The sequence below is a fragment of the Rhinoderma darwinii genome, chromosome 13 (genome assembly GCF_050947455.1).
Source record: "Rhinoderma darwinii isolate aRhiDar2 chromosome 13, aRhiDar2.hap1, whole genome shotgun sequence".
NCBI lineage: Eukaryota > Metazoa > Chordata > Amphibia > Anura > Rhinodermatidae > Rhinoderma > Rhinoderma darwinii.
In genome coordinates this window covers 49,688,858-49,714,543 of record NC_134699.1, presented here as the reverse complement: position 1 = coordinate 49,714,543, position 25,686 = coordinate 49,688,858, and the positions used below count along the sequence as shown (strand labels likewise).

Genomic DNA, 25,686 nt, shown 5'->3' with positions numbered 1-25,686 from the left:
AGCATTTCTCACAGATGCTCAATTGGATTGAGATCTGGGGAATTCAGAGGCCAAGTCATCATCTTGAAATCTTTGTCATGTTCCTAAATAATTTTTACGGTGTGGAAGGGCGCATTATCCTGCTGAAAGAGGTCATTGCCATTGGGGAATACCCATAAAGGGGTGTCCATTGCCTTCAACAATGTTAAGGTACATGGTACATGTCAAAGTAACATCCACATGAATGCCAGAACCCAAGGTGTCCCAGCAGGACATTGCCCAGAGCATCACACTGCCTCCGCCGTCTTGCCTTCTTCCCATTGTGCATCCTGGTGCCATCTCTTCCCCAGGCAAGTGACACACACGCACCAGGCCATCCACATGATGTAAAAGAAAACATACTTCATCGACCAGGCCAACTTCTACCATTGCTTCATGGTCCAGTTCTGATGTTCACATGCCCATTGCATGCCATGTCGGCGATAGACACCTCTTTACAGATGCCATTGTAACGAGATAATCAGGAAAATATGTTATCAAGCCATTTGAATAGATGAATATTATGGTTAAACGGTGAAATAACTAAAAAAGATTTCTCTGTTGTGTTACATTCATTGGAAATGTGGAGAGAAGCATAAAATAAACTGATTTATGACAGGATATGTCATAAATATCAGTTAGATGCGGGTCCCACCTCTGGGACCCGCACCTATCTCTAGAACGGGGCCCCTTAACCCCATTCAGCCGCTCTCTGTTGCGGCTGAATGAGGTGTTTTCCGACCATGAAATACGTTATATGGTCGTTAGTTACACAAACAGCGTAACTCACGGAGCTACGCTGTTTGCATACGTCTAATAGAATTTAATGGTACTTACGGAAACAGCGTAGCTTGCATGCTACGCTGCTTCTGTAATTGCCATTCACTACTATTGGAGTTACGAAAACAGCGTAGCTCAGCGAGTTACGCTGTTTACGTAACTCACGACCATATAACGTATTTCATGGTCGGAAAACACCTCATTCAGCCACAACACACAGCGGCTGAACAGGGTTCAGGGGACCCCATTCTGGAGATAGGTGCGGGTCCCAGAGGTGGGACCCGCATCTTTCTGACATTTATGGCATCGTCGGTTGGTGGGATATTTCAAAATCTGCTTTAAAGAGGTTGTTCGCTTTGAACAATCCCTTTGTATTAGATTAGTCCCCCGATGATAAACTGCTCACAAAGTGTCCTTCTGTGAGGACCTCCCTAGCCATCATCTATAGTCTTGAGGGGAACAAGGTAGCACGTGATGAATTCCCCTGCAGCAACACCGCAGAGTAAATGGGGAGTTAAGCGAAGTTCACACTTCGTATACGTTTACCTCTCTTTCGTCAGTGGAAGAGAGGATCAAAAGATTAAACGGAAAGCAACAGTTCCGTTAGAATTGCCATTGATTTCAATGGTAATTCTTTTGTTTCAGTTGCTTTCCATTTGTCTCCGTTCCCTAGGTTTCCGTTTTTTGACGGTAGCAAAAGTGCAGTCTGCAGAACTTTTGTTTGCGTGAAAAGAAACGGAAACCTAGCGAACGGAGACAAACGGAAAGCAAATGAAACAAAATAATTACCATTGAAATCAATGGTAATTCTAGCGGAACCGCTGCTTTAGATTAAATGTTTCGATTCTCTCTTCCTCTGACGGAAAAGAGGTAAACGTATATTAACGGTAGTGTGAACTTAGCCTTACAAAGTTATCATTGTTATGAATGAGTCATCTTTGTAATGTACGGACTTGGCGAGTCCTCCTGAGAAATTCTTAGTTGCTCTATTTACTCTGGATAATATGTTTAATAATTGACACTCTACAATAATATTCAATAAATATTAGATACCCGTCTATTAATAGAGTGTTCTAATGGAGCATTTAAAAATAGGTTTTCTGAACCAAACAATCCCTTTAAGGATTGTTTAGTAAAGTGAAAATAAAGTGACATGCCACAATTGTAGGTACATAGGCTGATACCTGACTAAGGTGTAATCCACCAGGGATCGTTGAATCCAAAAGAAAATGGTGGCAATAGGTATTTGCTGCGATAGGAAACTGTCTCAGTTTGGAATATTTAATAAATTCTGAAACTACCAATATGAAAAATCTTGTCTTACGCAATTTATTGTATTAATCCTTGACGTGGGAAGAGAAATTTACAATAGTTGTCAGAAATAAGTTAAAATGGAATAACTTTTTGTTTGTTTGGCAAAAGTTAAAAAGGACTTTCTAGCAATTTTGATAAGCTAACTAATTCATTCTGATGCCGCTATATGGTGCCTCAGCATGTCACCAAATTTTGGAGATATTCTCACCTAGAAGCAATGCTTTTTGGGAAGAATTGCTCTGTAATACGGCATCTGATCGCTATCTTTTGAATTCAACAGAAAAGAATATCTTTATGTCTCACACAACTCTGCTGCTACTGTATTAGGGCTTGACCACACGTAACGGAATTGCTGCGTATTTTCCTTCCGGAATTGTTGACGGAAAATACGCAGCAGAATACAGTAGCAGCAAAGTGTGGGAGATTTAACAAATCTCATCCACACGCTGCGTAATATTTCCGACCAGAAATTGACCGGTGGTGCGTATATTTCATACCGCAGCATGTCAATCCCCGCTGAGAAAAGTGTACTGAATTGCTGCGTTTTTCAGAGGAGATGTCACCATCCCCCAACATTGAGAAAAACGCATCAAAATCTGCACCATTTTCTGCAGGAAAAAACACAGTAAATGGTTCTGTTTTTCCGCAGCGGAATTTCTGCTAGTTTCTGCGGCATTGCTGCAGAAATTTTCTGCAGCAATTACAATACGTGTGGACAAGCCCTTATGGTGCGGACTTTCCACAACAAAATCCATTGGTAAAATCTGCAGCATTTAAACTACGAGTGAAATAAATACAACAGCTATAGCGTTCTGCACTCACACGCACATATATATATATATATATATATATATATATACATACACACTACCGTTCAAAAGTTTGGGGTCACTTAGAAATTTCCTTATTTTTGAAAGAAAAGCACAGATTTTTTTAATGAAGATAACATTAAATTAATCAGAAATACACTCTATACATTGTTAATGTGCTAAATGACTATTCTAGCTGCAAACGTCTGGTTTTTAATGCAATATCTACATAGGTGTATAGAGGCCCATTTCCAGCAACCATCACTCCAGTGTTCTAATGGTACATTGTGTTTGCTAACTGTGTTAGAAGGCTAATGGATGATTAGAAAACACTTGAAAACCCTTGTGCAATTATGTTAGCACCGCTGTAAACAGTTTTGCTGTTTAGAGGAGCTATAAAACTGACCTTCCTTTGAGCTAGTTGAGAATCTGGAGCATTACATTTGTGGGTTCGATTAAACTCTCAAAATGGCTAGAAAAAGAGAGCTTTCATGTGAAACTCGACAGTCTATTCTTGTTCTTAGAAATGAAGGCTGTCCCATGCGAGAAATTGCCAAGAAACGGAAGATTTCCTACAACGGTGTGTACTACTCCTTTCAGAGGACAGCACACACAGGCTCTAACCAGAGTAGAAAGAGAAGTGGGAGGCCCGCTGCACAACTGAGCAACAAGACAAGTACATTAGAGTCTCTAGTTTGAGAAATAAACGCCTCACAGGTCCTCAACTGGCAGCTTCATTAAATAGTACCCGCAAAACGCCAGTGTTAACGTCTACAGTGAAGAGGCGACTCCGGGATGCTGGCCTTCAGGGCAGAGTGGCAAAGAAAAAGCCATATCTGAGACTGGCTAATAAAAGGAAAAGATTAATATGGGCAAAAGCACACAGACATTGGACAGAGGAAGATTGGAAAAAAGTGTTATGGACAGACAAATCGAAGTTTGAGGTGTTTGGATCACACAGAAGAACATTTGTGAGACGCAGAACAACTGAAAAGATGCTGGAAGAGTGCCTGACGCCATCTGTCAAGCATGGTGGAGGTAATGTGATGGTCTGGGGTTGCTTTGGTGCTGGTAAAGTGGGAGATTTGTACAAGGTAAAAGGGATTTTGAATAAGGAAGGCTAACACTCCATTTTGCAACGCCATGCCATACCCTGTGGACAGCGCTTGATTGGAGCCAATTTCATCCTACAACAGGACAATGACCCAAAGCACACCTCCAAATTATGCAAGAACTATTTAGGGAAGAAGCAGGCAGCTGGTATTCTATCTGTAATGGAGTGGCCAGCGCAGTCACCAGATCTCAACCCCATAGAGCTGTTGTGGGAGCAGCTTGACCGTATGGTACGCAAGAAGTGCCCATCAAGCCAATCCAACTTGTGGGAGGGGCTTCTGGAAGCATGGGGTGAAATTTCTCCCGATTACCTCAGCAAATTAACAGCTAGAATGCCAAAGGTCTGCAATGCTGTAATTGCTGCAAATGGAGCATTCCAAGACGAAAGCAAAGTTTGAAGGAGAAAATTCTTATTTCAAATAAAAATCATTATTTCTAACCTTGTCAATGTCTTGACTATATTTTCTAGTCATTTTGCAAATCATTTGATAAATATAAGTGTGAATTTTCATGGAAAACACAAAATTGTCTGGGTGACCCCAAACTTTTGAACGGTAGTATATATATATATATATTCAAACAGAGAAAGCAGCAGCACTCAATCTCAGTAAGAGAAAGCTTAGATATGTGAACGGGTGCCAGCAAGCAGTCCAGATCCTACAGATCCTAGGACTGTATCAATATTCAGGAGAAATAAATCTCGCAGCACTCCAACAGGATGGATGAAAAAAACTGATTTATTCAAGCCAACATACAGAGGTGCGACGTTTCAGTCCAACATTAGGACTTTTTTCAAGCACACACACTTTATATGCACATGTACACATCATAAACACACATTGTAAACACACATGCACATACTTTTTATGTAGGATATTTATGAAGGGAGTTCAGCAGGGTGATGGGGTGAGATTCTTCACTCCAGCACTTCTCCTGCTCACAGCCTGACACAGTGCCGCCGACAGTCTCCCCTCCCCCTCCCTCATGTCCCGACTGGTAACAGCAGCAGGAGGGGAGGTTGTGTGAAGAGTAGGGAAGGGGGGCTGGAGGGGGAGATTTTAAAGTAGCACAGGGAGTTTTAGTAATAGCAGCACAGACCACGGCTGCTATTACAGCCGGACAGCAGTTCTTAGCTGCTGTGCCGAACCCTTAGAAATGCTGTACCCTGCCGTCTGAGACACTGATCGTTTCGGCAGGCCAGCAGGCGGCCCACTGTTCACCGGCCCATCTGGCACTTGCCAGAACTGCCAGATGGCCAGTCCGGCCCTGTCCGCGGGACTAACGGATTCAGTGTAAAACTAGGCTGTTCTATATAGTGCATGCAGAACAGCTGTATCTCCAAAGGTAAAACCATTTTTTTAATCAAAACTATTTAGAAAGCTACACTAAACACACTGACTAAGAAAAAAGTACCCTAAAAAGGTGTACATAGCCTTTAACATGCATGGGACAAAGACAACTTTTTTGAGAACTTCTAACTTAACAAAAAAATTTATTAAAACAACTTCACTATTTTCAGGTCACTTCCAAAGTTAAACTGCTATTTTTGCAGTTCCCTAATAATTTCTGTAAAGGGTTCTTGCATTAAAGATGTGACAATAATGTGTCACATCTGTAGATGGCACTGAAGCTCCTACTATTGAATGTATCCTTTATCATTTTCTAATGAAAACCATGACTATTAATATATTTACTGCAGCATTCACTATGAAAAATGTGCGCTATAAAACATGAGGTATGTCCTACTACTGGAAATTGGTTTCTATAATAAGTTTTACATAACTTTACAAATTACAGTAATAGATATTGTAACCCGTAAGTAATATTACAATGTAGGGTTTGCCTTTAATGAGATTTTAAATGGTAGCTAAAAGAAAATAATGTGTTAACATTCAATCTCCCGATAATATTTGATTCCAAGATCATTGTTTGGTTGGTCTTGTCCCTGCAGGTAAGTCCTATTATTGGTGGGCAGAGCTAACCAGGCTGAATGCCCCGTCGCACCTTTTGCAGTACTGTTCTGTGCATAGCAATGTAAAGTGTGGGGGATAAATTCCCAACTTAAAGGGAAATTAGCTCTACATGTTTAATTGTAAATGTTATGAAAGTATAAGCTTTGTCCGCTGCTATCTGCTGGTTTTGTGTCTTCTCTTCTCCCCACTAAGTGGAGTCCAGTCAGTGGTCTGTGCAGCCACTGTATATATTGCACTGTGTATAGTGTTGTGCTGATGACACATTGTTTTGACTCTGTTCCCTTGCAGGCCTGGCCATGGTTGGTTTGCAGGCTCTATGTAAATTGTAGGGTCCTGGATCAAGCACTTGGCGCAATTTTGTGGGCAGCGTTTAGCGCTAAGGGCAGATGTCATGCTGGGGGCGGAGCTTAGTGTAGAAGACGTCAGTGAGTCCACTAAACGGTGTTCAGAGCTTGGGCTAGTGTCCATAAAGTAACAAGTCTGTGCAGGAGGGATTGAGGAGCTGTGATAAACTGCATTGGATGGAAAAGAGCGGCAAGGATAGCACTAGAATCTATCGTTGGGCCTGCAATAGTCAGTGTAGTGGAGCGGTCAGAGTCCAGACACTAGTGGGAGACTAGTGAAACAGGAAGTCAGTCATATTAAGGCCCACTAGGCAGCTACCATATTGAGGCCCAGTAGGCCTGAATTGCCAGACCAACCCCTGTACTAGGGAAGGGCTCCCTTGACCCCATCTGTAACATATCTACAGCGAGCCAGCCATCATCTGCCTGCCTGAACCATTGCGTAAGACTGTGCCTCTCAGTGGCTACTGAGAAGAATTGTTGTAATTCTTTACCACCGGTCTGTGTTTTTTGCCCTCATACCTGTCTTTATGCAATCTGTTCCACTACACAACCTGCACCGGGACCTATACCATCCAGGGCCCCAACCTTACAGCAATATAATTTCTCTGCAGACAATTACATTATCATCAGAGCAGGGCCGAATGAGACATGATTATGGGTTTGTCGACTAGGTCTTATATCCCCCCTCCTTCAAAATCTCAAAAATGGGGAACCCTGAATCCTTTGGAAAGGATTTTAGTGGAAGGCAGTTGCAGAACATTTCTATTGACTTTGGCAAATAAGTTTTAATTCTCTCTAAATATACCGGCTTTGAAGGTATAGTATCAAATCTCCTAGTTATATTAAGGAAAATTTAGGGAAGAAGTCGTGACTTAATGGTTGAGCCTGTTCCTATGGTTCCTTTATAATAACTGATGTTGGTACCAATGTTCATTAGTGCATCTCACATATGGACCTCAATGCTGTATGTCAGGTGCAGAAACAAGTCTAGCTTGATACAAGCGATAGGATGAGCTCTGGGAGAACTCTGTGGCTTTAATGGGAACATACTGGAACATTGGGGGTCATCTGTGGTTGGCACTTTGGGGGGTATCTGTTGCAGGCACTCTGGAAATGATCTGCCATCAAGTAGCTACAATACTGGATTTATTCAGGTTAACATATGGATGTAGGACAGTCTTACATTGATCATCAACATGGCATTATAGAGGTCTAAAATTAACATTTAGCCAAGGACAAGACGTGGGCATACAGAAACATATAGGGCTCTAAAAGATAGATTAGATAGACAGACAGATATAATATATGGATTAATTTACCTGTTAGACGATGGCCGTCTTCTTGGTGAACCCCATAAACGGCTCGGAGGTATGTGCCCTGCTTGACATTCAGCCACACGTCCAGGCTTTGCCCTGTTTGGGCCACCATTGGGCATTGCAGCTCTGCTATGTCTATTGGCACTGTCATGGTGACCAGGAGTTCTGCTGCAGGTTCCTGCCCTTCTGCTTTAACTTGTAAACTATATTTTCCAGGCAGACTATACTTGTGGCTGACAACTCCACCGGCAGTTGTGACAGGTTTACTTCCATCTTTGAAGTCCCACAAGAAATGCTGGACAGGAGCAGAAGCCTCTACATAAAACCCGGAAGTTTGAAACACAGAGTAGTGAGACAAGCCTGTTACAGAGACTGCCACCTGAAGAAAAATATGACATTGTCGAAATATTGTCATCGATAAAAAACTAAAACATAACAAAATTCTATATTTCAAATCTTACATTTTGTATTTACTTTGAATCATTTCAAAAAAATTGCTGTAATTCCGAGTCTCCTACACAGAGCTTTGGGGCATACTATTGATTTCAATGACTGTCACCCATAACGTCAGGTAGGTAAATTGGGAAAATGTAATCTAGTAGTTTTGTATTCTGGGTTTATTACTTTTTCTCACAACATACACTATAACAAAAGATCACGTGATAACATAAAACAAGGATAAAAACCGACAGCAACAATAACAAAACAAAAAATAAATACTCATGATGCAAACCAATATATCAAACTTCAGAGTTTAACAATGATACAACAATAATCCCCAGCAAATTTACTTATGGATTATTGTGTGTTTTGCGAAGGAGGGAAAGGGTGATGGTGCCATGTACTTTTTGCAGTGTGCACTTATATGATCTCTGCTTCAGGAACTTTACCTAATCATATGTGTTTTTGGTAAAGCCTGACTCTACTTTGCGAAGGGTAAATTTACACATGCCTGTTTTGTGGCATTTTTTTACCTCAGTAATTTTGCTACATTTTTGCAATACTGCTGCGTACCGACCTATGCTCTGGCTGGGGATTCCGCTCCTACAGGGAGTCCGAATGGCGCTATCTACAGGGGTGGTGGCGCTATCTTCCAGGGCGGATGGCGGTTAAATCTTCAATGGGGGTGGCACTATCAACATGTACACTGTGGCACTATATAGGGGCACTATCTACATGGGCACTTACATGGGGGGGCTGTATGGCGTTCCCTGCAGGGGGGGCTGTATGGCGTTCCCTGCAGGGGGGCTGTATGGCGTTCCCTGCAGGGGGGGCTGTATGGCGTTCCCTGCAGGGGGGGCTGTATGGCGTTCCCTGCAGGGGGGGCTGTATGGCGTTCCCTTCAGGGTGGGGCGCTGTATGGCGTTCCCTGCCGGGGGGGGCGCTGTATGGCGTTCCCTACAGGGGGGGCTGTATGGCGTTCCCTACAGGGGGGGCTGTATGGCGTTCCCTACAGGGGGGGCTGTATGGCGTTCCCTACAGGGGGGGCTGTATGGCGTTCCCTACAGGGGGGGCTGTATGGCGTTCCCTACAGGGGGGGTTGTATGGCGTTCCCTACAGGGGGGGCTGTATGGCGTTCCCTACAGGGGGGGGCTGTATGGCGTTCCCTACAGGGGGGACTGTATGGCGTTCCCTACAGGGGGGCTGTATGGCGTTCCCTACAGGGGGGGGCTGTATGGCGTTCTCTACAGTGGGGGCTGTATGGCGTTCTCTACAGTGGGGGCTGTATGGCGTTCTCTACAGTGGGGGCTGTATGGCGTTAGCGCCATACAGCCCCCTCTGTAGATAACGCCATACAGTTCCCCTGTAGATAACGCCATACAGCCCCCCCTGTAGATAACGCCACACAGCCCCCCCTGTAGATAACGCCACACAGCCCCCCCTGTAGATAACGCCATACAGCCCCCCCTGTAGATAATGCCATACAGCCCCCCCTGTAGATAACACCATACAGCCCCCCCTGTAGATAACGCCATACAGCCCCCCCTGTAGATAACGCCACACAGCCCCCCTGTAGATAACGCCACACAGCCCCCCTGTAGATAACGCCACACAGCCCCCCCTGTAGGGAATGCCACACAGCCCCCCCTGTAGGGAACGCCACACAGCCCCCCCTGTAGGGAACGCCATACAGTCCCCCCTGTAGATAACGCCATACAGACCCCCCCTGTAGATAACGCCATACAGTCCCCCCTGTAGATAACGCCATACAGACCCCCCTGTAGATAACGCCATACAGCCCCCTCTGTAGAGAACGCCATACAGCCCCCCTGTAGATAACGCCATACAGTCCCCTCTGTAGATAACGCCATACAGCCCCCTCTGTAGATAACGCCATACAGCCCCCTCTGTAGATAATGCCATACAGCCCCCTCTGTAGATAACGCCATACAGCCCCCTCTGTAGATAACGCCATACAAACCCCCTGTAGATAACGCCATACTGTCCCCCTCTGTAGATAACGCCATACAGTCTACAGGGGGGGCTGTATGGCGTTATCTACAGGGGGCGCTGTATGGCGTTATCTACAGGGGGGACTGTATGGCGTTATCTACAGGGGGGACTGTATGGCGTTATCTACAGGGGGGGCTGTAAAAAAGGCACTATCTACAAGGGGGGGGGGTTGTGTGACACCCAGGGGAGGGGGGGCCCCAGTCAAAAGTTTGCTATGGGGCCCAGTCTTTCCTAGTTACGCCCCTGTGTGTGGGGGCAGCTATTTGACATTATACTGTGTGGGAGGCACTATGGGAGCATGATACTGTGTGGGCTGAACTGGGTGTGTATAGGCGTGGTTTGGGGGGGATTAGAGGCGTGGCTTAAATGGAAAAAAATTGACGCAGCATTAGTTGTCCATCTTTGTTATACTTGAGAGTTGGGAGGTATGATGTAATGCGGTCTGCCAGCTGCTGATGAAAATAAACATCTACCATGTAATGTTCACCTTTGACCAGTTGATGGCAGACAGCATTACATTTAAACCGGAGAGTCGTGGGACGAGCTAGGGGAAGTGGGGGAACAAAGGGAGGTTTTAACCCCATAACCGCCCTTGTGTACGCTCCTAGTCCTCTGTGCAGCACAGAATACCTACTTGTGACCACCACAACTACTTTGTCTTTAACGTATGTAGGCTACGTCACAGATACAGGTAGTTATTGAAAACTAGGGAGGCATCAGAGAAGGGGATCTGGGCTGTGAAGGTACACATTCCCATAATTACAGTCAAAGTGTCTCCAATAGCAGTAGCAGAGTAGTGCTTCCCTTCACACAGTCCTACAATTCTGTATGGCCGCAGCCACCACAACGGGAAACTCACTATATTAATTTTTATACAGCTCACATTGAAGTCAATTGGATCAGTATAAAAACATATGCTGCTAGCTTCCCCTTGTAAAATCCCAGTTAAAGGGTAATTTTTACCTTAGACATTCATAGCATATCCACAGGATAAGACATAAACGTCTGATAGATGTGGGTCCCAGCTCTGGGACCCGCACCTATCTCAAGAACGGGAGACTTCCGACCCCCACCCTGCATGATGAGGCGGCCTCTGATGGCGCATCTGGGTGGAGAATGAAGGGAGAGCTGGCCGCAACCGAGACATAACTCCCATAGCAATCAAAGAAGAGAGCCGTGTGGGCACCTTTCCATTCATTTTCTGCCTTTATGCAGTATGGGTATGCCATAAATGTCTAAGGTGGGAGTAACCCTTTATCCTGTGGATATGCCATAAATGTCTAAGGTGGGAGTAACCCTTTATCCTGTGGATATGCCATAAATGTCTAAGGTGGGAGTAACCCTTTATCCTGTGGATATGCCATAAATGTCTAAGGTGGGAGTAACCCTTTACCCCGTGGATATGCCATAAATGTCTAAGGTGGGAGGAACCCTTTACCCCGTGGATATGCCATAAATGTCTACGGTGGGAGTAACCCTTTATCCCGTGGATATGCCATAAATGTCTAAGGTGGAAGTAACCCTATATCTCGTGGATATGCCATAAATATCTAAGGTGGCAATAACCCTTTGAAGAGTGATAAAATTTTCCGATTGATACTTTCTGTATTAATTCCTTAAGGTTTTCAAGTTCTCTGCTTGCAGTCATTCAATAGGAACATTTATTTCTTACTTGCAGTGGATAAAACCCTGTCCTGGTCATGTGAAGGATACAAGTTCTCATTAGAAGACTCAGCTCTGAAACACATACTGTCACTGTAACGAGCCGTGCACCTGTTTGATCATCACATGAATGGGACAGGTTTTTATCCACTGGAAGTAAACAATAAAGGTTCCCATTGAAATACAGCAAGCAGAGATATTCAATTAATACGTATATTGGAAAATTGTATCACTTTCCATTATACAATACACAACCCTTTGACCCTTTGACATATTTCTTCATGGTCTGGATTGATTTAAAAAAATACATATTCACAGTAGTATTCCTATACATTGATAATGGGAATTTTCCTAGAATTAAGCCTATTGTTCCATTGAGCTCTAAAACGCCTTGTTCTATCAATGCACATACATAGAACCATAAACACCCTAGACGTAAAAAGAAATACATACTCACCTGAACGGAATTAAGGTTTTGGATGATAGTTTTGTTACATGCGTCGCTATCCCCACTTCTTGAACATATTCCCTCACAGGAGCTCTCGACTTGTGATAGGACAGAGCCACAAAGGCATCGCTGTATACCATCTGTACCATAATAAGAGTAACCATGATGAAAGCAAAGAGCAAGGCAGACCTCACTGGAGAAAGGAATTGGGGTCACAAGAGAATAATGTAGGGTAGAGTCGGGGGGTCCTTGCAAACATGAGACATATTCATCCGCTGGAAAAAAAAACAAGTACTATCTTACATCGAAGCAATAAAAATATGATGAATAGAAAAATGTATTTCATCGACTACTCCATATTGGTCGAAAGACTCCAGCAGGCCCTGTAGACTAACCAGTAAGAGTCAGTCTAGGGCAGAATGGGCTGCTGGATGTTTTTGACATAGCTACCCTAATATGATGGTCAACTAAAGTGTATGTCTGTGGTGGGGTGTGGTATTGGTGGGATTCTACACATCTATATAAGCCTGAATTTAAGTTTGTGTAAAAGAGTTTGAGTTTATGATACAAGATGGCACCAATAGCAGAGGCACATTGGCTGGTGAAGGGTGAGAGAGTGTAACTTAAAGGGCGTATAATAAATGATCACCTATTCACAGGGTAGGTGATAGCTTTCTGATCACTGGGACCCCTACCGATTTTGAAAACAGGGGTCCCGAACATCCACATCCTTCTCACTGCACCCACGGAAGTCGAACATGCACCCGTTGCTCTATTCAATTTCTAAGACAATGACGGAAACAGCCAAGTGCTGTACTCAGCTGTTTCCTTCATTCCCATAGACTTTGAATAAAGCGGCAGCACGCATGGTCGACCATTCGATTCAATGTCCTTTTAACTGCAGTAGGGTAGTGAGGACGATCCGGGGGCTCAGGATTCCAGTTTTCAAAATTAGTAGGGTTCCCAGCGATGGGGCCACCAGTGATCAGAAAACTGCCACCTATCCTGTGAATATTCTGGGAAAACCTCTTTAATATTAGGAGATGCATAAACGAATAATTAATTATGGTATTTACATGGTTTCAATTCCTTTCATATTTATTTAATGAAAAAAAAGAAACATTGGTAACAAAGTTTTCCCACATCTCCATGCTATGCCGGACAAAGTGAAAACAGCATTTTACAAACTGGAGATAATGCAAACTTGCGGTTCTGGTTTATTTTTATTGATCCAATGGGATTTAACCAGGCTATTTGAAGAGTCCTTTTTCTCCAGAAGGGGTAACTTGAAGCTCGTGTGTCCCAATGCAAAATGCGTAACAGGACCTCCCAACTATCACATGTGATTTATAGTACTGGTCTCCTCCTTTGGACAGAGGGTCCTTTTAGGTCACCTCAGAATCCAGTGCCCAGTGACAAGCCCCAGTAACAATAAACCCTTGTATCGGAGACTTCTGTCAAGTTGTTAAAAGTTTTATAAGTAGTTTTTGCCACATCTGTTTCTGGGAAAGACCGGTGACAACGATACGGATGCCATTATAGATCCCATCTGGATTGTCACCGAGCTTTCCCGAGTCCTGCCTAGTTATACAGTCATTAGAACTGGTACTTATCTTGGTACCATAATGGTACTTTATTTGTATCTTACCACAAGGAAGCAAATGTAAACTGGAGTCATTTATACAAGTTTCTGCCTCTGGATCCATGACTAATTTCATTCCTGCTGCCAAATTGGATATTAAATGGTGCAGGGGGCAACCACATGGCAGACGATTGCCAGAAAGATCCCTGTAACATAGTAATAGAAGTGTGGTTGTAATTACGGTTAGGAATAGAGACAAAAAGAAGTAGAAAGTGACCAAAAGTCGTTTTACTTAAAGGGGTATTCCGGTTACAACAAGTATACGAATAGAGGGTTACTTGTTGTAACCGGAATACCCCTTTAAAGTAAATAAATAGCCGTTCGTTCTGGAGCTCTGAGACCCAATGAACCATTATTCTGGGAACATAAAATTAATCTCGGAAGAATAAATTGTTTCCCAGATGGGTAACATGATGGTCTTGGGCCCATAGGCAATATATGAAATCGGCTTCCATACCATCATGATTTATAGCAGTTCTATCGTCCGAAGTGTCAGAGCTTCCTTGGGCTCCCTCAGGCACCAGGGCCACATGCGACTGCTGCATATGCACCTCTATAGTTTCACCGCTGTTTCTCCCTTACCCTGCAGGTTCATATAGGGTGTGATATGGGCATATGGCTATACAACTTACTTATATTATAATGTGGATAATGCCAGGTTAGACCCTTTACTTTGCCCCTAATTATATTCAGAGGGCCTCAATTCATAGTTTTCACCTCCAAAAAACAACAGAGTCAGGAGAGTGTTCTAATAACTGTATGCCCGAATACACAATAGTGCCAGCTGTGTGCCACCGATAGAAAATAGTGCCAGAGTATAGTGGTATTATTTGAGTTTTTATAGGGCAGTAAGGGGGTTAATAAGTAGATATATGAGGCGTTTGCTAAATATTATAGTGAGTTATATAACCTCAAAGATGACAACGCTCTACCAGAGATAACCAAAGACAATATTGATGCCTTTCTTGCACACATTAAACTCCCTTCTCTGACCACCACAGATAAATGCCCCATCACATCCGATGAGGTCCATAAAACAATTCTTCAGTCCAAACAAAATAAATCTCCCGGTCCCGACGGCTTGCCGAATTAATACTACAGAAACTTTCAGATACTTTAGTACCCCATTTACAAAATATCTTCCTGGGCATAGAGACTAATTTTAAGCCTCCCCCTGAATTGTTGCAAGCCACCATTGTCACCCTCCCTAAACCGGGAACGGTACCAGACTCACCAGCCAACTTTCGTCCAATATCCCTTCTAAATTGCGAAATAAAGCTCTATGCTAAACTCTTAGCTACCAGAATAAATGACTGTCCCCCATCCTTAATTGCTTTCGATCAAGTAGGCTTTGTTAAAGTCCTTCAGGCCAGGGATGGTGCTCGCAGAATTTTGGACCTTAACCAAATTGCCAGAAATTTTATGAATCCAACTATCTTTATATCAGTCCATGCTGAGCAAGCATGTGATAGGGTTAACTGGCAGTATTTGGAGGGTATATTGGACAAATTTGGGTTTAATTCCTTTATAAAAACCGCAATTCTATACCTTTATACATCTCCATCGGCTCTGATTCTTTCTTCCGATTTTATGTCAAAACCTATATCTATCTCTAATGGTACTCGTCATTGTCCACCCTAATATCTACCTTATGCATGGAACCCCTAGCAGAAATGATCTGTATCTCTTAAAAAGTGTCAGGTCATACGGTGGGAAAGACAGAACACAAGATAGGCCTCTATGCAGATCATGTTATTTTGTCCTGCACTTATCTTCCCTGACTGAGGTCCTACATATCATATCACAGTTCTCTAACATCTCATAATATAAACTAAACATCTCCAAATCTTTGATGCTACCGATTAATATTGACACAGTACTTAGATCTAACTTATCTGCATTCCACCTGGCCTGGGCTAATTCGGGACTCCCCTACTTAGGTATAAAGCTCTTTTCCACTCCTTCCCATGAAATATTGGATAATTACTTGGAACTTCTATCTTCTTTGAGGATTGAACGCGAAACACTAGATTCTCCCTTTGGCAGACATAGGGTTCCTCTCAGAATTTTATATTAATGGTGCTATCCAATCCTTTGGAAACCTAACAAGCAAATATGATCTATCACATGTTTTATTTTTTCATTATTTTCAACTTAGGCATTTACAGCAGTCTCTGTCCTTTCCATCAAAACCGAGTAACCTTTCATCTTTTCACAAATTTCTATTTAAGTGGCAAGGCTTCTCCAAAGGACTCTCTTGTATTTATGTTCATTTGTTAAATATAGGCCTGTCTGGTAAAACCTCATATATGTTGAGTTGGGAACGGGAGAACACACTCATTGTATTAATCACTTAGAACTTATGCGCAAGATTCATCTCAGATGGTACTCAACCCCTTCGAGAGTCTCCCACTTCTTTGATGGGAACTCTAATGCCTGCTGGAGGGGATGTGGGCACATTGGTACTGTTCTACATATGTGTTACTCTTGCTCCACAGTCACACCTTTATGGAAAGAAGTGTTCATGCTAGTTCAGAACTAGCGATCCTAGACATAGGGTTGGAGAGCGTTCCCTCGATATTCAAAGTCATAACACATCATATTCTCATAGCAACAAGACTGTCAATTGCCAAATCGTGGAAGTCTCCCATCTCTCCTTCCATATCCGAAGTTATTAGAAGAGTAAATAGTAAGGGTATGTTCACACGAGTCAAAAACGTCTCAAAATACGGACCTATTTTCAAGAGAAAACAGCTCCTGATTTTCAGATGTTTTTTGTGCCACTCGCGATTTTCGCTGCTTTTTTTACGGCCGTTTTTGGAGCTTTTTTCAATAGAGTCTACGGAAAACGGCTCCAAAAACGTCCCAAGAAGTGTCCTCCACTTCTTTTTCGCGGCTGTTTTTTTACGCGTAAAAAAAAACGCTCCGTCGGAACAGAACGCTGTTTTCCCATTGAAATCAATGGGCAGATGTTTGGAGGCATTCTGCTTCCGATTTTTTGTCAGTTTTTCAGGCGTTTAAGGCCCGAAAATAGGCCATGTGAACATTCCCTAATTGTCATCATGCGACTATGCTTTCTCAGAATATTACTGCACATCATCGTGCTTTAGGCATCATTTAGACGAGCATAATATACGCGTGTGCAACGCGCGTGCTTTTCACGCGTGTCGTACGCACCTATATTAGGCTATGGGGCAGTGCAGACAGTCCGTGAGTTTTGCGCAGCGTGAGTCCGCTGCGTAAAACTCACGACATGTTCTATATTTCTGCGTTTTTGCGCATCACGCACCCATTGAAGTCAATGGGTGCGTGAAAACCACGCAAGTCACACGGAAGCACTTCCGTGCGAACTGCGTGGTTCGCGCAACAGCTGTCATTCTCTGAATGTAAACAGAAAAGCACCACGTGCTTTTCTGTTTGCAAACATCCAAACGGAGTGTCAAAATGATGGCGGCTGCGAGAAAATCTCGCAGCCGCGCATCATACACTGATGACACACGCAGCTGTTAAGTGCCTTTTGCGCACGCAAAACGCCGCATTTTTTGCGTGCACAAAGTGCACACGCTCGTGTAAATCAGGCCTTAAAGGCCTGGCAACCCTGGATGAACTCACAGTACTATTTGTGATACATTCCTTTTCTACTTCCTGACTGTTTAAATTTCTTCTCTCCTTAAAGGGGTTGTCCACTACTGAACAACTGATGATCTATCCACCGGATAGGTCATCAGTATATCATCGGTGCGGGTCCGACACCCGGAACCCGCACCGTTAAGCTGCTCCGGCTGCCTCTGGGCATCGGATGTTATGGTCCGTTATGCTGTGTACAGAGCCGGAAGCAGTTGGATCTAACTGCTTCTGGCATGTACGTCCGGTGCTCGGAGGCAGCCAGAGCGGCTTAATGGTGCGGGATCCGGGTGGCGGACCCACACAAGTCATATACGGTGGTTAGGTCATCAGTTGTTCAGTAGTGGACAACCCCTTTAATTATGGCACAGTATGTCTGTATTTCCCCATGTTTTTGGTGGTCTCGAAATGTTTAGAGTTCATCAGACTGTTATCCTCTTTGTATGTTAATTGTCTGAAATATTTATTTTTCAAAACCCAATAAAAATTTTAGTGATTATAATAAGTAGATATAATTTTGTTTCATTTATTTAATTAGGTCCACAATTCTGTGCGGATTCATTTTATAATATATCTTTGTAGGGAGGGTAGAAATGTTTTTCTGTTAACCCTTTAATGACCAACCCAGATTTTTAAAATCTGGTATGTCTGAATTTATCAGAGAATAACTATGTCAAAGTTTTGCATATCCAAGTAATTCTGACATTGTGTTTTCATCACATGTTGTACTGTATTAAGGTGGTAAAAGTAAACTGATGCTATTTGCATAAATTCATTGAAAAACACAAAAATGGATGACATTTTGTAAACATCGTCTTTTTTTCCCGATTTTGCACTGCAGTGTGTCACATATGTATATACACACTATACACACTTTTTTTTGTAAATATATATATATTTCCATATCTTTACTTTTTATTTTCTGTTGCAGTGAATAATTTGATTTCACAGGTTTTGCAGGAATTAAGAAACGCACCTTAAAATGTATCACCATGTTTCTCCTGTGTTAATATCCCATTCGACTGCGCTTTTGATTCCGTCAAAAAAACGAAACTTTCATGGAACGGTGACAATCGGAAACCATTTGCAAAGTTTCCGTCAACATTGAGATCAATGGTGATGCAAACGGAAGCTACGGTTTCCGTTTGCCTTTCCGTTGAGGGGTTCCCCCGACGGAAAGCTCAGATGGAATTCCTCAACGGAAACACAACGCGGATGTGAACAAGCCCTAAGAATGTTTGGGAAATGGGAACAGTCAATGATTTACATGAAAAATACTCACAATGTCTGCAGCACAGGTAGGAAGCCTTTCCATAATTCATCAATTATCCAAATTTGGTTGTGACTTAGATTTCTGCAGAGAAGAGAGAGGTGAATAGAAGAGCTACACATGTGATACATACACAGGAGCATTAACCATCCTGAGCTCTCTGCTTTTCCCATTAATTGTGTACTCACAGGTTCCTTATGTTGTGGAGTCCAATAAAGTCTCTTGAGTAAAGCAAAGTCAGCTGATTTCCCGAGAGGTCCCTGGATGAATAGAAAATATTTAGGGTTAAAAAAATAATATACACTACCGTTCAAAAGTTTGGGGTCACCCAGACAATTTTGTGTTTTCCATGAAAACTCACACTTAGGGCGGATTCACACGAACGTGATTTGCGTCCGTGCAGTTTTCACGCGGGTCGCACAGACCTATGCAAGTCTATGGGGCAGTGCAGACAATCCATGAGTTTTGCGCAGCGTGAGTCCGCTGCGTAAAACTCACGACATGTTCTATATTTAGGCATTTTTCGCGCATCACGCACCCAATTAAGTCAATGGGTGCGTGAAAATCACGCGCACCCCAAGGAAGCCCTTCCGTGGAACGAGCGTTATTCGTGCAACAACAGTAAAAGAATGACTGTAAACAGAAAAGCACCACGTGCTTTTCTGTTTACAAACATCCAAACGGAGTGTCATAAAGATGGCGGCTGCGCGAAAAGCACGCAGTCGCGCACCATATGAACAGGACACATGAAGCTGTCATGCTGCTGCCACGTGCACAAAACGCATGCGTTTTGTCCGCGCGCAAAACCCTCACGTTCGTCTGAATCCGCCTTTATATTTATCAAATGAGTTGCAAAATGACTAGAAAATATAGTCACGACATTGACAAGGTTAGAAATAATGATTTTTATTTGAAATAATAATTTTCTCCTTCAAACTTTGCTTTCGTCAAAGAATGCTCCATTTTCAGCAATTACAGCATTGCAGACCTTTGGCATTCTAGCTGTTAATTTGCTGAGGTAATCGGGAGAAATTTCACCCCATGCTTCCAGAAGCCCCTCCCACAAGTTGGATTGGCTTGATGGGCACTTCTTGCGTACCATACGGTCAAGCTGCTCCCACAACAGCTCTATGGGGTTGAGATCCGGTGACTGCGCTGGCCACTCCATTACAGATAGAATACCAGCTGCCTGCTTCTTCCCTAAATAGTTCTTGTATAATTTGGAGGTGTGCTTTGGGTCATTGTCCTGTTGTAGGATGAAATTGGCTGCAATCAAGCGCTGTCCACAGGGTATGGCATGGCGTTGCAAAATGGAGTGATAGCCTTCCTTATTCAAAATCCCTTTTACCTTGTACAAATCTCACACTTTACCAGCACCAAAGCAACCCCAGACCATCACATTACCTCCTTTTCCTTTTATTAGCCAGTCTCAGATATGGCTTTTTCTTTGCCACTCTGTCCTGAAGGCCAGCATCCCGGAGTTGCCTCTTCACTGTAGACGTTGACACTGGCGTTTTGCGGGTACTATTTAATGAAGCTGCCAATTGAGGACCTGTGAGGCGTCTATTTCTCAAACTAGAGACTCTAATGTACTTGTCTTGTTGCTCAGTTGTGCAGCGGGGCCTCCCACTTCTCTTTCTACTCTGGTTAGAGCCTGTTTGTGCTGTCCTCTGAAGGGAGTAGTACACACCGTTGTAGGAAATCTTCAGTTTCTTGGCAATTTCTCGCATGGAATAGCCTTAATTTCTAAGAACAAGAATAGACTGTCGAGTTTCACATGAAAGCTCTCTTTTTCTAGCCATTTTGAGAGTTTAATTGAACCCACAAATGTAATGCTCCAGATTCTCAACTAGCTCAAAGGAAGGTCAGTTATATAGCTCCTCTAAACAGCAAAACTGTTTACAGCGGTGCTAACATAATTGCACAAGTGTTTTCAAGTGTTTTCTAATTATCCATTAGCCTTCTAACACAGTTAGTAAACACAATGTACCATTAGAACACTGGAGTGATGGTTGCTGGAAATGGGCCTCTATACACCTATGTAGATATTGCATTAAAAACCAGACGTTTGCAGCTAGAATAGTCATTTAGCACATTAACAATCTATAGAGTGTATTTCTGATTAATTTTATGTTATCTTCATTGAAAAAAACTGTGCTTTTCTTTCAAAAATAAGGAAATTTCTAAGTGACCCCAAACTTTTGAACAGTATATATATATAAAATAAAAAACTGTAATATATTCAGATAGATCCTAATATATCCAGATCCACGGATTCAGCACTTTAGTTGCCACGTTTGATACTGAAAGTCTAAAAAGACTAAAAAGAGTGGTCAACATAAAGGGCTCTATTTGAGGTCTATAGATTTTTTTTTAGTTGTGAACTTATTTCCATCTAAACTTAAGAAGATATTCCAGTTTTATGTAAATAATCTGCTAATCACATCTCCTGCGCCAGCAGGGAGGTACGGTTGTCTTGGCTCTGTAGGAGCAGATTTGGGCGTCATATGGTTTACTAGGTATCTCCACCATTAAAACGTCCGTTCAGACCTAACGCCATTGTGGCAGACTTGATGCAGATTTTCAAGTACCCCATCCACATGTAGAGGAAAAATCCTTGTGGATTATAGAACATGTTTCAGATTTTCAAATCCACAGCATGCCCATTATGTTGTGGAATTGTCACAGATTTTCACAGTGGATTTCATCAATTACAATACAAAATATGGAACGAATTTTCAGTCCCAAAAATTTCTGCAACATAATTTGCCGCATGTGGCTGCACCCTTACAGTCATATCTCATGTTGGAACACTATTGGAAAGGGTTAAATCGACAGCAAATCTGAAAGAAATCTGCGCAGGATAGAGCATGCCACAGATTTGAAAATCCACAGCATACCGTGACTTCCGCATAGATCTTTTTATTTATATTTAGTTTGATTTATTGAGCCCTATATAAGTTAAAGGGGTTTTTCAGTTAGAAGAAATTGATCCTCAGGATAGGCCATCAGTATCTGATCGGTGTGGGTCCGACTCTCGCCTCCCCCTGACAATCAGCTGTTTTGAAGGGGCCGCAACACTCATGCGAGCGCTGCTGCCCCTTCATTCATGTTACTACTTGTACTGTAAATCGCGGACACACTTGTAGCGGCGGTTCACAGTATTACAGTATACACTTGAATGGTAGAAGGCTGTAATAATGTGAACTGCCGCTACAAACGCGTCGGCGATTCACAGTATAGAGCAGGTTAGGAATGAAGAGGAAGCAGCGCTCTCATGAGCACCGTAGCCTCTTCAAAACAGCTGATCTGCGTGGTGCCAAGAGTTGGACCCCCTTTGATCAGATATTGATGGCTTATTCTGAGGATAGGCCATCAATTTATTCTAACTGCAAAACCCCTTTAATAATGCAGCTCACCAGCCTTGCTTAAAAAAGCACTCTGGGTTGCTTTTTTTTCTGTCGCCATTCTGGGCCGCTGTTGAGTAAAGTAATTCCCCACTGACAACTCAAATCCAACAACATCTACTGTAGAAGCTAGTCTCTCAATGCAAGTCTATGAGACTCACATCGAGGCTCTCTTAAGGGGGTTTTACCCTGGACGACTTTTTTGGGCAGACGAATGCTCATAGAACGCTCGTTGCCGATAATTACCCTGTGTAAAAAGGGCAGCAATCAGCAGATGAACGTGCAAAGGCTCGATCATCTGCTGGTCGTATTGTAAGTAAAATATTATCGTTGTCGCATCATAGCTCCCTGTTCAAACAGGGAGACACGCTGCCGACATGATAATAATGTATGGGGACGAGCGATCGGAGAAACGACCCCTCATCCCCATCCATAGCTCCGTCTGACAGGAGCAAAGCGAACGACGATCAACAATATCTCGTTGATTGGCGCTCGCTGCACCGGCCGAGTGTCGGCCAGTGTAAAAGGGCATTTAGACTTGCATTGTGAGCCTGACTCTCGGTCCATTCAGCAGGAGGGGAACAGGGAGTCAGAATGAAGATCAAGTGACGACTGGATATAAAGACTAGTTACCTCTGCCGGCAGGCAGAAGCTAGAAGGTTTAGGATGGGCTGCTACTCCTAGGCCAGTGCTGTTTGCTTGCCCCACAGGCTAAAATTTTGCAACCAGCCCTTGCTGCTAGTGCTGCATCAATGAGTCACAGAGATCCAGCGGTGCAGCTAAAAGCTGTAGGCCGTCGGCCATAAAGAGAAGTTGGCGGGCCCCCAAGAATATCTTTTGCAGCGGGGCCCATGAGCCTTTAGCTACACCCCTGACTGAGAGACGCTATGCTGCAAATCTACCAAGGCTGTTTGAGTGCAGAAGAGTTGGTTAGCTCCTGTTTAAAAAGAACACTGCAGCGCCCCTATTGACGTGGATGACTAATACGGAGGTCATCAGGGCTGCCAAATTACATGCCACATAATGAAACATACATGAAGTTAAAATGATTGCAAATCTACAGTCTGAGAATATCTTGTGTACAAAAAAAAAAAAATATCTAGAAGGGATGTTAATTGATTGCCCCATCAGCGTAACAAAAGTCCAGTCATTTCTGTGGGACGGGGTTTCACACACACTGAGCAAAAACAATTCTCCTCAGCAAAGTCCAGATTCTGATTATAAGGACACAATAGAAGGGGAGAAACTCATTACCGGAGAGGAGATATTTACTGAGATACATTGTGACCGTCACCCATGATCTGTAACAAACGTTCCTCCGCAATGTAGCAGCAACAACAGTCTGTGTTCTGCATGGTAATTATATGGTTATTATGCAGCTATGTGCCATGATTACAACAGGGATATTATACTACGATTTAGCATGGAGTCTTTTCTAATTTTAAAGAAAACTTCACAGCCCCCTTCCTACCAGACACACAGAAGATATGATGCTGTGCAAAGATGTCTCCGATTTATTGTCTGATCACGTAAAATTGTAAAATAGACAAACTGAATTCAAATAACACAAATTCTAAATTTTTGTATTGATTTATACGGGGAACACAGTTATTATAATCCTTGTGAAGTATTAACTTCAGCGTAGGACTGGATTTCCTAGGGCCCACCAGAGGAAACAATCCTGATGGCTCCACTAGGGCCCACCAGAGGAAACAATCCTGATGGCTCCACTAGGGCCCACCAGAGGAAACAATCCTGATGGCTCCACTAGGGCCCACCAGAGGAAACAATCCTGATGGCTCCACTAGGGCCCACCAGAGGAAACAATCCTGATGGCTCCACTAGGGCCCACCAGAGGAAACAATCCTGATGGCTCCACTAGGGCCCACCAGAGGAAACAATCCTGATGGCTCCACTAGGGCCCACCAGAGGAAACAATCCTGATGGCTCCACTAGGGCCCACCAGAGGAAACAATCCTGATGGCTCCACTAGGGCCCACCAGAGGAAACAATCCTGATGGCTCCACTAGGGCCCACCAGAAGAAACAATCCTGATGGCTCCACTAGGGCCCACCAGAGGAAACAATCCTGATGGCTCCACTAGGGCCCACCAGTGGAAACAATCCTGATGGCTCCACTAGGGCCCACCAGAGGAAACAATCCTGATGGCTCCACTAGGGCCCACCAGAGGAAACAATCCTGATGGCTCCACTAGGGCCCACCAGAGGAAATAATCCTGATGGCTCCACTAGGGCCCACCAGAGGAAACAATCCTGATGGCTCCACTAGGGCCCACCAGAGGAAATAATCCTGATGGCTCCACTAGGGCCCACCAGAGGAAACAATCCTGATGGCTCCAGTAGGGCCCACCAGAGGAAACAATCCTGATGGCTCCACTAGGGCCAACCAGAGGAAACAATCCTGATGGCTCCACTAGGGCCCACCAGAGGAAACAATCCTGATGGCTCCACTAGGGCCCACCAGAGGAAACAATCCTGATGGCTCCACTAGGGTTGCCACATTTTCCACCCAAAAATACTGGCCAGGTTCAGGGTGCGGTTTTTGTGACATTTTTTTTTTTTATGTGATTTGGTGCAATTACACTACAAAAAAACACCACACGCTGTATGATGACACGTTATCACAGAGACTCCTGTACTGGACATCTGGTGCAGATCTGCTCGTTGGTACATACAAAGAATTTGCTTTTTTGGGAACTGGTTTTACAAGACTGCTGATTTGTGTATTTCATTATCCCACTCAAAGGGTTCTTAGTGTAATAAGATTTTATGATGGGCACTAAGGTCAAAGGGACACTGACCACAGCTCTGAACACTTTGTCTACAAACCCTCAACATTACCATGGAGATAGACTGAGTAAATTAAGCCAGGACATTCTTGTCCTCTCACAAGTGCTGCCCGGATACCCAAAACTATATTATTCCCTGTGGGTAACCCACAGACGCCAAGCAAATAGTGTCAGAGCAAATCTCATAGAGCATGTCTCCCATATTGTGTGAAATACGTACAGCAACAAGGGAGTGGTTAAAGGGTAACTAAACGTTCGACAAAATTCAGACAGCTCAGCCACTTCGTTTCTGTTCGGCTTCTTCCGGAAAGCCGATGTATCGGAGGATGAGCTCATAGACTTTCAATTGAGCCCGTACGCCGATACATTGATTTCCGGAAAAAGCCGAACAGAAACTAAGCGGCTCAGCGCTCACACGAGCGCTTCTGCCGCTTCGTTTTAGTGATTGGTGGGGGTCTCAGTGCTCGGACCCCCACCAATAAAAACTTCTGACATGTCACTATGACATGTCAGAAGTTTGTTGAACGTTTAGTTTTTTTCTCTTATCTAGGGAAGAAAATGTTGATGTTTTTAAAGGGGTTGTCTGATATTAGAAAAATAGGTCTGTTTCTTTCCCAGAAACAGAGCCACTCACCCATGTGTTTTGTCTGGTATTGCAGCTCAGCCTCGGATACCTTAATGGCGCTGAGCTGCAATACAT

General features: G+C 43.5%; 1 protein-coding gene across 1 annotated transcript in view; it reads right to left on the bottom strand.

Moving 5' to 3' along the window:
* LOC142665533 (polycystin-1-like) overlaps window positions 1-21,567 on the bottom strand; it is an 87,556-nt gene extending 65,989 nt beyond the window's left edge. The window contains 5 exon segments of the mRNA XM_075845241.1: window positions 7,674-8,049; window positions 12,244-12,509; window positions 13,883-14,022; window positions 18,783-19,030; window positions 21,562-21,567. Of these exon segments, the coding sequence (XP_075701356.1) occupies window positions 7,674-8,049; window positions 12,244-12,509; window positions 13,883-14,022; window positions 18,783-19,030; window positions 21,562-21,567 (1,036 nt within the window).
* Window positions 21,568-25,686: the final 4,119 nt, after the last annotated feature.